Genomic DNA, 14,136 nt, shown 5'->3' with positions numbered 1-14,136 from the left:
GTATATCTACCCACACTGCTACTAACTGAGGCCTGGTGTGTGTGTTTCAGGCCACCAGAGAGGTGATAGAGCGTGAGGCTCCGGGGATGGCCCTGGCCATGCTGATGGGGTCACTCAACGTAACTCCACTAGGCATGCTGTCCAGGTAAACACTCGGTGTTGTTTTCACTGCTGTGCTCACTGTCAGCTAGACATGCTGCCAACTCCTGGATATGCAGGACTGATCTGCTAATCTGTTATACTATAACTTTATTATGGTGTGTTCTATGATATTTCTAACCTGCTTTCCACTGCTTTCTCCAGGCCCGTGTGTGGTATCCGTGGTAAAACTCTGATCATCAACCTGCCGGGGAGCAAGAAGGGCTCTCAGGTAAGCTCATGTGACTTCACCCACCTGTGCTTACACTGAACTCTGCTAGAAAGAATACCTGTTATTATGAAAATGTTGTCACAAATTTGATGCTTTTCCTAAAGGTCAAATACATTGAAATTGTTCTATGAAAAACCTATTAACCTACTAACTATGGAATGTAACTTAATGTTAACAATGTTTGTAATTTTGAAACCAAATTTATTTTTGAAAATAAGGCCATGTGACTTTTAAAAACTTGAAACCCAAAATGTAGGACTTGGAATTGACTTGATAACTATTGCTGTACTTGCACTCAGCAGTACATGTAATTACAGAAGTATGTGAATTGAGACACAGCTCCATTACTTCCACAAATCAGCAAATGTTTTTTTTTCACTGGGCTAAAATGTTGACATGTCAAAACCGATTTAATATCAATTATTTTTTAATTCCTTCACACCCATCATGTTGATGAGTACCAGTAAAAACACAATACCATGATGCTAGGATTGAACAGCTTGATTAAACAATACATTCTCCCCACACTGTTTCAGTACTGCTTTAATGGGTGCTGCAAAAACAGGACAGGAGAAGGTGACGTTAGTTCCTGAGTAGTGGGACAGCATTGTGTAGCGTTGGCTAGTTCCAGGCTAACATCTGATGTCGATGCTTTGGTTGGTGTTGCAGGAGTGTTTCCAGTTTATCCTGCCCGCTTTGCCACATGCCATCGACCTGCTGCGTGAAGCCGTCGTCCGGGTGAAATCCACACATGCCGCCTTGGAGCAGCTGCCCTCCCCCTCCCCTCTGCTGCCCAACACACACATCGACACACACTCCAACATGCACACCATGGAGCGTGGTACCCAGTGTGAGGACGAGGAGGACGAGGAGGAGGACATGAGGAGAGGGCGGCACGTGCACAACCACCACCACCACCACCACCAGCACGGCTCCTCCCACATCACCGCAGCTGCTATCGCTGCCAAGGTAACCAGTGGACGGGACACACATCACAGTGCTGCTGCTGCTGGAAACCTGATAGATGAAATTTTAATGATCCCTGTGGGGAAATTGGGTCATTGCAGCAGCAGGGTACTGTACTACACACAACTCTGTGCCCTCATGCAGCTGCAGGATGCCAAAAAAGCACATATTAGATACAAAATGAAAAGTAGATAGTCAGCAGAGCATCTCAGACAATTTTCAGAAACATTCTTGGCCTTTTTACTCTTACAAATAAACTATTAGTAGCTTTTGCCATATATAAACAAATATATCATAAGAATTAAACTAATACAAAAATGACTCTATTAATAAACATGCTTAAGAGGTGAAAACAAATAACAGGAAAAATAACAGTCAGTTAATTGATAAGTTAAGCAGTTCACATGTAACTCACATTTTATCACTAAAAAATCCCTTTTTTAGTTTTGGTACATTTATGACATTCATTTATTAAGGGATTTATTTATTATTTTTAATTGTAATATCGGCGGATTCCATCCTTTATTCTCATTTTACCCTAAAGTTTCCTTCACCTGATTTGCTCTCTTGGTTCAACTGCAGTACAGTTTGAGAACAAATATTATAGGGCCCACTTCAGAAGGCTGTTGATGAACCTTTCTATATCTAGGGAATACACATTTCAGACACCAATACTATTCCTCAATTGAGCACATTGACCAAATATGCTCCCGCCATACACTAGGGTTCAGCGTAGTCTGGTAAATAAACAGTCTATTTTGAAAAGAATCTGGAATATTTCCCTAATGTTGCACTATTTACATTTAATTCTGTTTTGTAGAGTGTTTTAATTTATTGATTTTGTACTTGGTACTGTAGTTACAACAAATAATACAAACGACTATTCCTATAATAATTTGGACACAATTTCTCACATATGTTGCAGCCATATAATTCATAAAATAGTCTATTTTTATTTTGTTACTTTGTGACACAATCTTTATTTTTCTTCAATATTTCCCACAACAATAGCTCTTTGCTAAGTCTCTTTGCCACAGTGTTCAAGTGTTAAGCAAGTGTTGATACAACAGTAGAAACTGTGATCAAATCTACTTTGAGCTGGTGCAAAGCCAGCACGTTAAAGATAAAGACACTTCTTTCACATAAGCCAATTCCAAATACTCTAATTTAATCGGCAAGTAGAAGAAAACTGAAAGGAGCATTTATGAAGTCAAAAGAGCAGCTTATACGTAAAAATGTCATCTTTTTGTGTTTCATTCATTCATTTGCCACTGTGCAGCACTCCATTTCATCTCATTCACCTGTTTGTTTACGGGGACACGTGTCTGTCTGTTTGTCTGTCTGTTTGTACCTACCCCGCATGCATGTTTGTTTGTGTGTGTGTCTATCAGACGAGCCATGCTGTGGTCATGGCTAAGGGGGCTCCCTACCTGCCCGGCAACACACCTGCCCCGCCCACTCATTTCACCTGCTCCTGTTCCCATGACCAGCAGGTGAGACACCCACCTCTCCTCTCCTCTCATTGGTCGGCTCATCATGTCTTTCACATACACTGTGTTGTTCTTCATACCTAGATTACAGTTGTTTTAATCTCTTTTAAATGTTGAAAATGTGTCTAGAGCCTCAGTAAAATGAATCATGAATAAACCTGCTGAGTTAAGTGAAACCAAAGATGAGTTAGCATTTCATCACTTCATGTTCCATCATCTCGAAGTAAAGTTTTTTTATGTATTTTTTTTTAAGATGCCTGAAACGGGATCTGTCGTTAACACAAGCTGAACAGATTTTCACTTCTTGTTTTATGACAAAAAACCAATACGCCATTAAATACCCCACTGGTGAATGCCCACAGCTTCTATGTGGCATAAAAGCGGCAGTTGCTAACGTGTGACTAAAAGAGACTACTAATCATCATCAGTCCCAACATTAGCCACATTTAGCTTAGCAGTGATGATGTTGTTCTTTTGAAGCCTTACATTAGCCATATTCTCCTTGTTTGTCATAACAACTTCTTTAAGTCATGATATGTCGAAGTTATTTTGACGGCTTGTTTCCGCTGCCCCCAGGTGGCCAAAAAAAGTAATGCAGCTTTGTATAAGAACTAATCCATTTGTCTTATAGGATACAAGTCCTTATTAAACTTATCAACTTAGTAAAGATGAATTTAAATCCTGACGCTTAAGTAAGAGTTGTCTTATTTCACATGAAGAGCTCACAATCAGTGATGTTGCCAATTCATTACAGCCGTGGTCTATATTATATTATTGCTGACAATTTGCCACAGTCTTAGTTGTAGTAGACGGTAAAACAGCTGAAGGAAATTCTTTGACTCCCGCTAAGTTTGTTGTATATGTATTTGTTTGTAGATCCCGGACTCTATCATTTCTCGAGGCGTTCAGGTGCTTCCTCGAGATTCAGCCTCTCTAAGCTCTACCCCTTCTGAGTCACCGCGGGCAACACAGGCGACCTCCCGCCTTTCCACCGCCTCATGCCCAACACCCAAGGTACACGCACAAACCTTCATGCATGCACGTACACATGAGTACAGGAAATAACCTATTGTTTTAACTATAACGTTTAAAAAAAAAAGATGTGGCACTTGAATGAAATGTGTAGCACTTTTTCACTGTGCATTATGCTTGATGACTATGATTCATAGAGCTTGCCAAGAATTTATATTATTAATAAAATATCAACATTTAAGAACCTTTTCTGTTTGATTATAGAGTTGTTTCTTATTTTCTGAATTTCCTTTTTTTATATTTATTTTGTTTATGAAAAACTATATATAAAAGATTGCTTTTATTAAGATATTTTTGAGAGTTGTTTTGTTTCCACTGTAACCATTTCATTGACTTTTAACTCTGCATAAGGAGTCTTATGGATTGGCTTATTAAATGTGACTTCCAATACTGTCTCAATTTGGCTAGTAATATATGACCAAGTGTTGGACAGTAAGCAGTCGTCCTCCCATTCACAGGGATGGATGACCCTTAAAAGGTTATAAGTCTTAGGACTTGTGATTTGTTTGGAATTGAGTGGGAGTGAATGAGACTGTGAAGTTTGGCAACTGAATTATAAATATCTTCAGTCATTCATCTAAAATGTGTGTATAGTATCAGACACAAAGCTGCTTGTGTGCTGGTTTTGACCTCCACAGCTAAAACTCACGTTATTTATGATTCCATGTCCTGTATATTAGACATTAAGAACAGATACATCCACATGAATTCATTTGCTAGATTTTTCTGTTATGAATAAGTACTGAAATCATCTACCATATATTTGCATGACAAAATGACCAATCATGGAATATGTGTCTGTCTCTCTTCAGGTTCAGTCACGATGTGGCAGTAACGAGAACATTCTGAGGGCCAGTAAGTAACTGTGGAGACTTTTTAATCCTAATGGTACTGTTTAAAGTAACATACTCGCCACTGGCTTTAACCCCTTTACCCCTAATTGTGTGTGTGTGTAGGCCACAGTGCAGTGGACATCAGTAAAGTGGCACGTCGTCATCGCATGTCTCCGTTCCCATTGACGTCAATGGACAAAGCCTTCATCACTGTTCTAGAGATGACACCTATTCTGGGAATTGAAGTCATTAACTACAGAGGTGAGTCTTCAGTGTGTATCCTGCTCTGTCCGAATACATTTTTTATTTTGGAGATATCATTTGTTGTGATTGTTGCTAATATATGGTTTGCACTAATTTGATGTGGTTGCTGTCTTCTCAAGACGGTTTGGGTCGAGTGCTCGCTCAGGACATCTATGCCAAAGACAACCTTCCTCCATTCCCGGCTTCCGTTAAAGATGGCTATGCTGTACGAGGTGAGACAACTAATATCATCTTTTACTTTTAGAGTCATGCCGGAGTGAGTCCTAAAACCCAGAAATGTGTTCGCATTTCTCCACGTCCGTCTTCCTCGTATCAGAATCAAAGTTTTTTTGAATTTCAGACGATTAAACGTAACCATGCTGAACATAAGCCGCCATTAGCTTAGCGGTGGTCACTTGAAGTCATATGACCCTGCCGTAGTTCCTTTTATAGCCTAGAGTTCTTCTGGAAATTGCATTAATGCTTATAAAACCATCAAAATTGTGTTAAAAGGTAGAGATTATCCTGCTGTACAAAACATGCATAAACGTGTGTTTACCAAAGTGCTTATTTCCTTCAATATTCCAAAATCCAATGGAAAAATCACATTGGCTTTATGTCAAGGGAGCCCAGGTCAGGGACACGCCTGTAAAACAGGATATATTAAATTGCCATTTCAAATTTGGCTTATCTGATGCCTACAAATGTCTCTGCTTTTAAATGTATGAATGTATTTGTCACAGCATTGTGTATAGAAACTGTCCTCTTTGCTGTTGCCTAAAAATCAATAATCATGGTCTAATGTCCATCATTAACCTAAACTAACGTCATTATGTTTGTGCTGTAGCCGCGGACGGCCCGGGAGATCGCTTCATCATGGGAGAATCACAGGCTGGACAGCAGGTCAGCTATAATACACTAACACTGGGCTAATGTGGAACAACCTGGAACCATTACCTTTTCAAGTTACAGCACTGCTAACAACACAACTATTATCAGTTATACTAATACAACCATTTACATCCAGCATGGTGGATAACACCGCACACAGTAAAAGACATACCTTCACTAAAAGTATTGCTACTGTTAATCCTTTTAATGCAGTTACTAAAATATGGTTCCTACTTTAACTGTGTGAGCGCATTGACCAGCATCAAGTGATCGTTCCAGGTGGGGGTGTCTGTGTGTTTTAAAAGATTAACTCTCAGCCACTCACATCATTGGTTGCAAAGTCTTGAAACTGTTGAGCTAATCACAATGAAGCATCATTTATCTTGTGTTTGTGTATGATTGCGTGCAGCCCACCCACACAGTTATGCCAGGTCAGGTGATGAGGGTGACGACCGGGGCTCCGATACCTTGTGGTGCTGATGCTGTGGTCCAGGTAGAAGACACAGAGCTTCTGAGGGAGTCTGAGGATGTAAGTACACTAGTAACGATGGAACTTCAGGTTACTTTTAGTTTTACAGTAGGTGTTTTATTACAAATATATTGATTATCTGGCATATTTCAGGGCACAGAGGAGCTGGAGGTGAGGATTATGGTCCAGGCTCGACCCGGACAAGACATCAGGTAAAAAAAAATGCTTTAAAGAATTAAATGAATGCTAATAACTATAAAAGCTACACTATAAAGCCAATGACTCCCTGCATACAATTTGGTGTTCCCCAAGGTTCAATCCTTGGTCCTCTGCTTTTCAGTCTGTTTATAAACAATTTGATAAAAGTAAAGCTGGAAATCCTACTGGGCTTTTAGCTTTATTAACGTGGTTGAATATGCACAAGCCAATTCACCTATCATCCTACCTGCATACTTGAATGCTGTCCAGCAGTGGATAGAACATAGCTATATTCTGTGTGGGTTTTTAAAAAAAATATATAAACAGTTTATGTCAAATCAAGATATCAAATTAAGTAAAAGAAGAGGTCAACGTTGGATTAACGTGAAGATGATGTTAAAAAATAACCTGTATGTTTTGACTGCGTTTCAGAATAAACCCTTTTCGCTGCACATCATTTGGATATATGTAACGTGCATCTGTAGCTAAGCAAACCTAACATACATATTTGTGTGTGTGCACAGGCCAATAGGTCATGACATCAGGCGAGGGGAGTGTGTGTTGGCTAAAGGAACACATATGGGCCCGTCAGAGATCGGCCTGCTGGCTACAGTGGGGGTGACGGAGGTCAGCGTGCACAAGTTCCCTGTGGTGGCTGTCATGTCCACTGGAAATGAGGTACGTGCAGACTAGATAAATTACAGACATACTTTTCTTTTTATCTTTGCATTGAGTGTTTTGGATTTGCTACAGAGTGAAGATACCGGTAAAAATTCTCTCTGTTTTTGTTGGTGTGTGTAGCTGTTGAATCCAGAGGATGACCTCCACCCAGGGAAAATCAGAGACTCCAACCGCTCAACTCTGCTGTCCACCATCCAGGAACATGGATATCCTACCATCAACCTGGGCATTGTTGGAGACAAGTAGGAGCATTTTAGATTCATACAAAATACAATCTGCCTGTATAGGGTGGTGCAGGAATGAGTCCATAAAATATGAGTTGGCATTTTTGTTATTTGATTGCTTCTAAACATGCACTGTCAGGTAACTTGTGCAATCAGAAACCCAGAAATATTTGATTCATTGCTTGTGTTCACTGAAATGCAATTGTGCAGCATTGAAAGCTAAAAAACAGAAATGAGTTAGCATTTTAGCCATCATGGGCCCCCTTTTTAATATAAGTTGATCATGTCTTTGGTTAGATTCTCTAAATATGATCTGTGCTTAACACAAACTTATGAGATTTAATGCATCGTTCTATGACACAGTATAATACATCAGTAAATACCCCACTGGTTAATGTTCAAAACTTTTACAGGTTCCAAATAGTTTAATGTTACCTTTTTTCTTCTGGCAATCGCATTTTGCTTCAAAAATCAGACACGTGTTGTTAAAACGTGGAGATTATCCTGCTGTCTTGCACTCCCTCTTAGAGTTGAATGTGTCACGCTTGTGTTTGCAGCCCTGATGACTTGCTGTCGGCTCTCCATGAGGGAATCAGTCGTGCCGATGTCATCATCACCTCAGGGGGTGTGTCCATGGGAGAGAAGGTAACTTACCATCACTCATCTCATCTCATGACATGTTGAGTAGATATTCTGCTCTTTTAAAAAGTAGGCAGCCAAAGTATCATAAACGTTTTTCACTGTATTCTTTTGCTTTATTAAGTTTCAGTTGTACAGTGTTATTGTTATCCACCTGTCTGTGTTTGTATGTTTTGTCAGGACTACCTAAAGCAGGTGCTGGATATTGATCTTCATGCTCAGATCCACTTTGGACGAGTCTTTATGAAGCCAGGGTGAGATGGGGGAAAGGGGTGGAGTGTGGCTGGGGGTAATTAAGGTGGGGGAATGGGTTGGTTTTATATGCAAATTCATTTTCTTATTGACCCCTGGTGAGCAATGTACTGCAGTTAGTGTTTCCACTTGTAGAACTGCTTTTTCTCATTCTATTTCTGTGATTGTAACTGCTTGTACTGCTTTTAAGGGGAACGACGCCCTTTTTCTACTCTTTCCCGGATTCAAAATCTTACATATAAACTCACATCTTTGATGTCCTTATTAAGTCTAGAGCTACTTCATAGACAAGGAATTAGGCAAGATGTTATAGATGACACTGAAAGAACCCATGGGTGTATTCTTGCTTTTTGGGTGCAGTTCAAAAACTGAGAGCAATGCAAAAGAATAAAGCTCATTTTGGTAGAAAAAAAGAAAATCAAAGACATATAATCAGTATCCCTTTCATTGTCTGTTCTGGTCACAATACCAGTAACAAGTGGATACCACGAAAATAAACCAATAGATCCCAAAAACTAAATCATACACTCCCTCACTTCCAATTGAACAGTGTCTTTACATAGGGAATTATGACTTTAAACTTCCTATCTAATTTCTGTTTTAAAGTGGACTCAGGATATCTCCTTGATACACTTATTTATTCAAGTTTTCTGCTGAAAACCACATTTAACAAGATTTCATTCTAACATATGTTTAAAAGTTGTAATTGACCTTTGCCCTGTACTCATTTTAACTCCATAGAGCTAATACTGAACACACCAGGATGTTAAAAGCCAGCAGAGAGCTAGCAGGCTAATACAAACGTTTTCACCTCCTGCCAATTTCTACATTGATTTTATTTTCCATAATGTAGCATTATCAGTGAAGAATAGGATGCGTTGAAAGTAAGTTAACTGCCTCCCAATCTCATTTCCTTTTTTGTCCCTGGGACAACATGACAACTTCAGTCTAATGTAGCAAAACGCTATGTTGCCATAGAGTTTGTATTAAGTAGCTGTTCTTGTCCTATCGTCCATGAAGCGGCTCCAGACGTTATACCTGATTTATCATAGTACTAATTCTACCAATGATAATATTATGACATAGAGGGAAAGTAATGACCCGTGGGTTTCTGTTCCTCAGTCTTCCTACTACCTTTGCCACAGCGGACATTGATGGAGCACGGAAACTCATCTTTGCTCTGCCAGGTAATATATCAATATCTGAAGTAAGTCTGGAGTGTGTTTTGTTGGGAGTCGGTAAGTGTGTATTTCCTTGTTGTCCTGTTTTCTGGACCATCGCTGACACCCATCTGCTTTGTCTGAATGTCTGTGTTTTTTTGGCCCACTATGATTATTCATGCCAAGATGTGTACTGTAGGTAACCTCTCATTGGCAACAGCAGCCTCACTGTAAAGAAGTTGAGGACAGAAGGAGCACAAAACCTGAAACATTTGTTTCTAGCATAAATTGTTGTTCAAAAACTACACTACAATATTGTCAGGAAGAAGCCACTATTTGATTTATTGGGTTCATTTAGAAGTCTGTAATGATTTGCTACTACAAACTATAAAGTTGTAAGCTAAGAAGCTAGCTAGCTAATTTCATAGATAGCCACTTCCTGTAAGAGCGCAGCAGCTGTGCACAATTGAGTACAGCACTACATGGTCTAGTCTGGACATGGTCTGGAATATCTCTTTACTTCATGTGTTCCTTGTTTCTTTTGGGTACCTTACTAAATTAACACTAGCACCTACATTTATTTAATCCTTCAGTTACTTTACAGATCTGGATTAATGGTGGTAAATATAATCACCCTTAAATCAGACTTTAGTTCTCCTGGAGTAAATCCAGCAGCTACCCTGTAGTATACAAAGCCATTCAAACTAGCTGCACCTTTACCAGCTCTGAGAACACTTTAATGATCAATCATTATAAAACATATCAGAGATATTATTCTGAAATGGACCAATCAAACAATGACTACTTTTACTGTCGCTACTTTAAGTACATTTAGATGAGAGTACTTTCTACTTTTACTGGAGGAACATTTTGAATGCAGGACTTTTACTGTGACAGAGTATTCCTACACTCTGGTACTTCTACTTATACTCAAGTAAGACCAGAGTACTTCTACTTTTACTCAAGTACAAGATCTGAGTACTTCTACTTTTACTCAAGTACAAGATCTGAGTACTTCTACTTTTACTCAAGTACAAGATCTGAGTACTTCTACTTTTACTCCAGAACAAGATCTGAGTACTTCTACTTCTACTCAAGTACAAGTTCTGAGTACTTCTACTTTTACTCCAGAACAAGATCTGAGTACTTCTACTTCTACTCAAGTACAAGTTCTGAGTACTTCTCCCACCTCTGCACTAATCTAACTAGCCTGTGCTACAGTTCAAGTCATTGCTGGCTAATTCTCTTTTTCCCCCTCCAGACCCACATGTAATATCAGTCCCTGTCTTGTGTGTATGCACTCGAGCTGTCCTTGTCCTTGGTGTGAATGGTTTGTTTATGCTACTGATATATTGATATAAAGCTGATCTACAGTAATATATGTATAATACTAAGCAAAAGCAGGTATTGTTTTGTCAGTAGATTTCTCGTCCCGTAAGAAGAAGTTTCCGCTTGTTTTATTCAAAACCCGCCTCACTCTGCCTTTCAAAACAGTTCTTCCCATTTTTTTCCTGGACCCTGTATCTCTATTAAACATTTACATAAAGTCAGAACTTCTTTCAATTGGTTTAGTTTTAATAGCATACGGCTCAAAAACACGTGATGTTAATTTTCTCCAACATATTACGACTTGGAGTCAGTCGAGCTCATCCAGACATCCAAAGCACACACTGCAGGAACTTGTTTCAAATGGGATCAAAATTATGCTTTTCTGGAACATTGATGGCCGTTGGTGCCGTGAAATATCACAGTCATGTAGACTGACTTGTAACGATGCTTAAATTATGTGGGATTACAGAGTGCTAAACACTCAGTGCTTCTGTTTTGATTTCATACGTTTCCAATGGCTGCTGTCCTTTACTCTCTGTTGGGGCTACATGCAGCATTTTCAGTGAAACTCTGGCAGCTCTGTAGGTTTTTTTCTTGGTCTGAAACACACAAGAATACTATACTGTTCACATTTCAATGTTTCCCCGAAGTTAAGGACTTTGAGCTTGGTTTTAGGCCTCAGTTTCTTCGGGTTAATCATTTTCCACTCAATTCTCCTTCAAACGCCATTCATTTCCATTTGAGAAGATCTGCTGATTTCCTTGATAACTTGGCATTCTAATCTCTGAGTGATGCAAAGGTTTTGAAGTAGCCTGGTACTGATAGGTAACATCTCTTAACAAATCACACACTGAGTTGTACTGAGATTTCATTGATATTTCTGTATGTGCTGGTACAGTTCCTGGCTGGTATTTCTTTTGGTATTTTGACATGTACCTGTCCCTATTGCATTACATATTATTAAGCTGAAACTGACTTACACATCAATATTGTAGACATGCATACAAGGCTTCTTGAACATGTTACCTGCAGGGGTAGGAATCAAACCTCTCCAAATGGAAGGAGCACCATCGTGACTTAGTTTTTGTTATGACTAACTAATACAGTGGAAAAAAACTGAAAAGATTGGACTGATTGGAAATGGGCAGAACTGTCCTTTGAAGAGCAGCAAACTACAATAATTTGATTATCTGCTGCTATAGAACCCCCAGTCAGTAAGTTGCCATGGTAATGTAAAGGAACCCTACAGCATAGTGTGTCCCGTGGCCTTAGTCTGGGCCTTTTTTAATTTGGAGTGTGATAATCTTTCCTCCACTCTAGCAATGTATATGTATTGCTATTGTTATTAAAGGAAACTTCAACTTCAGAGTGACTGGGCCCTCCCTGCTGGAGGTCGTAGCCCCGAGTGAGGCCGAGACCAGGCAGCCACTGTCCACTGCACCTACAGGAAGTAGGTCCTGAAAGTTAACCCATGATTACCCATAAATGACTGCAAAGATCCTCTTTTATCCCAAAGAAAGGCATCCTTAAAAACATCGAGATTAACTTTTAGCCCAAACAATGCAAGGGCCAACACATTAAAATGCAATATGTCATGGGTATAGTGGGGTGCAGGGAGGATGTAACCAGACCTGGTAGAAAGCATCGCAACAGGCTCCCTCGACAAACAGCTATGGGATTTTACAATTGGAATATGGCAAACACAAGTTGATATAATATTTAGATATTTTATTCAGCAGGGTAAGCTCCACATATTAACACTACTTTACGATAAATGCAACCGGCAGGGAAAATCTAATGTTAAGCTACAAACACACTACATTCGGTCTCATTGTTTCACGTAGCCACCGCTAAGCTAAAGGCGGCTAATTTTGGGCGTGATGACGTTTAGTAATCTTAATTTAGCCACTTGTTAGCAACCACTGTTTTTGTAACGCAAAGAAGCTTCAGACATTCACCAGTGGGGCATTAACTGACATATTTCATGCTGTCGGACAAACTTTAAGATCTCTTTAGCATGTGTTAACCACAGACCTAAGGTTTCCATTGCCATGACTGGCTAACCAAAAGACTTCCATTCACTTCAAGACAACCGAAACTGGAAGTTCTAAAATGCCAACTCACCCCGGGTTTAAGGACTCAATGCTGCACCACTTTCTTGCAGATTTGGACCGTGCGTTAAACACTTAAGGCGCATTCCCACTTCATGTGGGTTTTTGTTTCTATCATATCACGACTCTTACCGCTGTTGAATGAGAGACTAGCATCAAGTTTTTGTTACAATCTATTTGTGAGCAGGGTCGCTCCGGTGGAATAAGAGAGACAGAAGGGTTCGGGGTTGGGCAAAAATGATAGCGTTTATTCCGTAAGGACATGCAAACAAACAGACTGCTCCCCGGCACTTCCAGGATGGGCAAGGCCAGGACGGGGTGTGTCGGCTTCCCAGGACCCAGCCTACTGCAAGACAGACCAGAACCAGGTTACCAACATGCTTTATATTAAATGACTGATTACCTGATTCTGATCAGCTGTCTGGTCTCCGGCCGAGCCACTCCCCTCACCCCCAGCAGCCGGCGCTCTAACCACACCCGGCTGCCACACTATTTTTTTGACATTGTATTTTAACCATGAGAACAAACAATAGGATTGCTTCAGAAAAAGCGACCGTGTCACCAGAACTTTTTTCCTTTTTTGGGGGGAACTTGAGCGAAGGTCAACTAGTAGTGCTCGGAGCGGCCTCGCACAATAGTTAAAAACATTCTGAAAAGATGCTCTTGTCGTCTTGGGAAAACAATACCATTCTTTTGCATTCAGACGTAAAGCTATATTGACACTTTCTAATAAGTATAGTTCAGGAATTCCAAATTGCTCTGCTTGGTCAGTTACTTGACCACTCTCTGACCACCAATGACATGTGTGGTGGAACACACTGTAGGAAAAAGTTAATTTTGTGATTAACTTCCCATATGCTCTTGTCCTTGATTAAATTACCCATCTGACATCCATACGTCTACGCCCTGACCTCCGAGTCACCCAGTTAATTGAACAATGGTCCTTCAGTCAGCTACCTAGGAACCTTGATTACACAGCTACTTGTCCTGGTCCTTGTTCTCTTCGGCCATCATAAGGAGCCTCAGCCCCTTATGTCTCTACTGCTTATCGGAGGTCGTTTCCTGCTGCGTTGATTTTGTACTCAAAAACAAGTTGAATAGGTTGGCACAAAGAGGTGTGTCTGACAAGGATGTAGTCGTCTTTTCTCATACATTTTATATTTTTGCGAGTGATCATTTGAATGCACCACAGAAGTTTGGATTATAGTAACTTTTAACAAATAACTAACTGTGGTCGAAACTAAAGAA

At 40.0% G+C, this 14,136-nt stretch overlaps 1 protein-coding gene across 1 annotated transcript in view; it reads left to right on the top strand.

Annotated features, from left to right (window-relative positions):
- The window catches only part of gphna (gephyrin a), a 30,227-nt gene that overhangs the window by 7,608 nt on the left and 8,483 nt on the right, over positions 1-14,136 (top strand). Inside the window, exons 5-20 of the mRNA XM_063909176.1 lie at positions 51-145; positions 304-370; positions 1,040-1,339; positions 2,728-2,829; positions 3,703-3,840; positions 4,671-4,713; positions 4,815-4,952; positions 5,075-5,167; positions 5,782-5,837; positions 6,235-6,354; positions 6,448-6,506; positions 7,017-7,170; positions 7,294-7,415; positions 7,955-8,042; positions 8,217-8,290; positions 9,411-9,475. Of these exons, the coding sequence (XP_063765246.1) occupies positions 51-145; positions 304-370; positions 1,040-1,339; positions 2,728-2,829; positions 3,703-3,840; positions 4,671-4,713; positions 4,815-4,952; positions 5,075-5,167; positions 5,782-5,837; positions 6,235-6,354; positions 6,448-6,506; positions 7,017-7,170; positions 7,294-7,415; positions 7,955-8,042; positions 8,217-8,290; positions 9,411-9,475 (1,714 nt within the window). The remainder of the gene's footprint in view (positions 1-50; positions 146-303; positions 371-1,039; positions 1,340-2,727; positions 2,830-3,702; positions 3,841-4,670; positions 4,714-4,814; positions 4,953-5,074; positions 5,168-5,781; positions 5,838-6,234; positions 6,355-6,447; positions 6,507-7,016; positions 7,171-7,293; positions 7,416-7,954; positions 8,043-8,216; positions 8,291-9,410; positions 9,476-14,136) is intronic.

This window comes from Eleginops maclovinus, chromosome 19, assembly GCF_036324505.1.
Source record: "Eleginops maclovinus isolate JMC-PN-2008 ecotype Puerto Natales chromosome 19, JC_Emac_rtc_rv5, whole genome shotgun sequence".
Taxonomy (NCBI): domain Eukaryota; kingdom Metazoa; phylum Chordata; class Actinopteri; order Perciformes; family Eleginopidae; genus Eleginops; species Eleginops maclovinus.
Note: the sequence above shows the minus strand (reverse complement) of the source record. Positions and strands in the feature narration are given on the sequence as shown.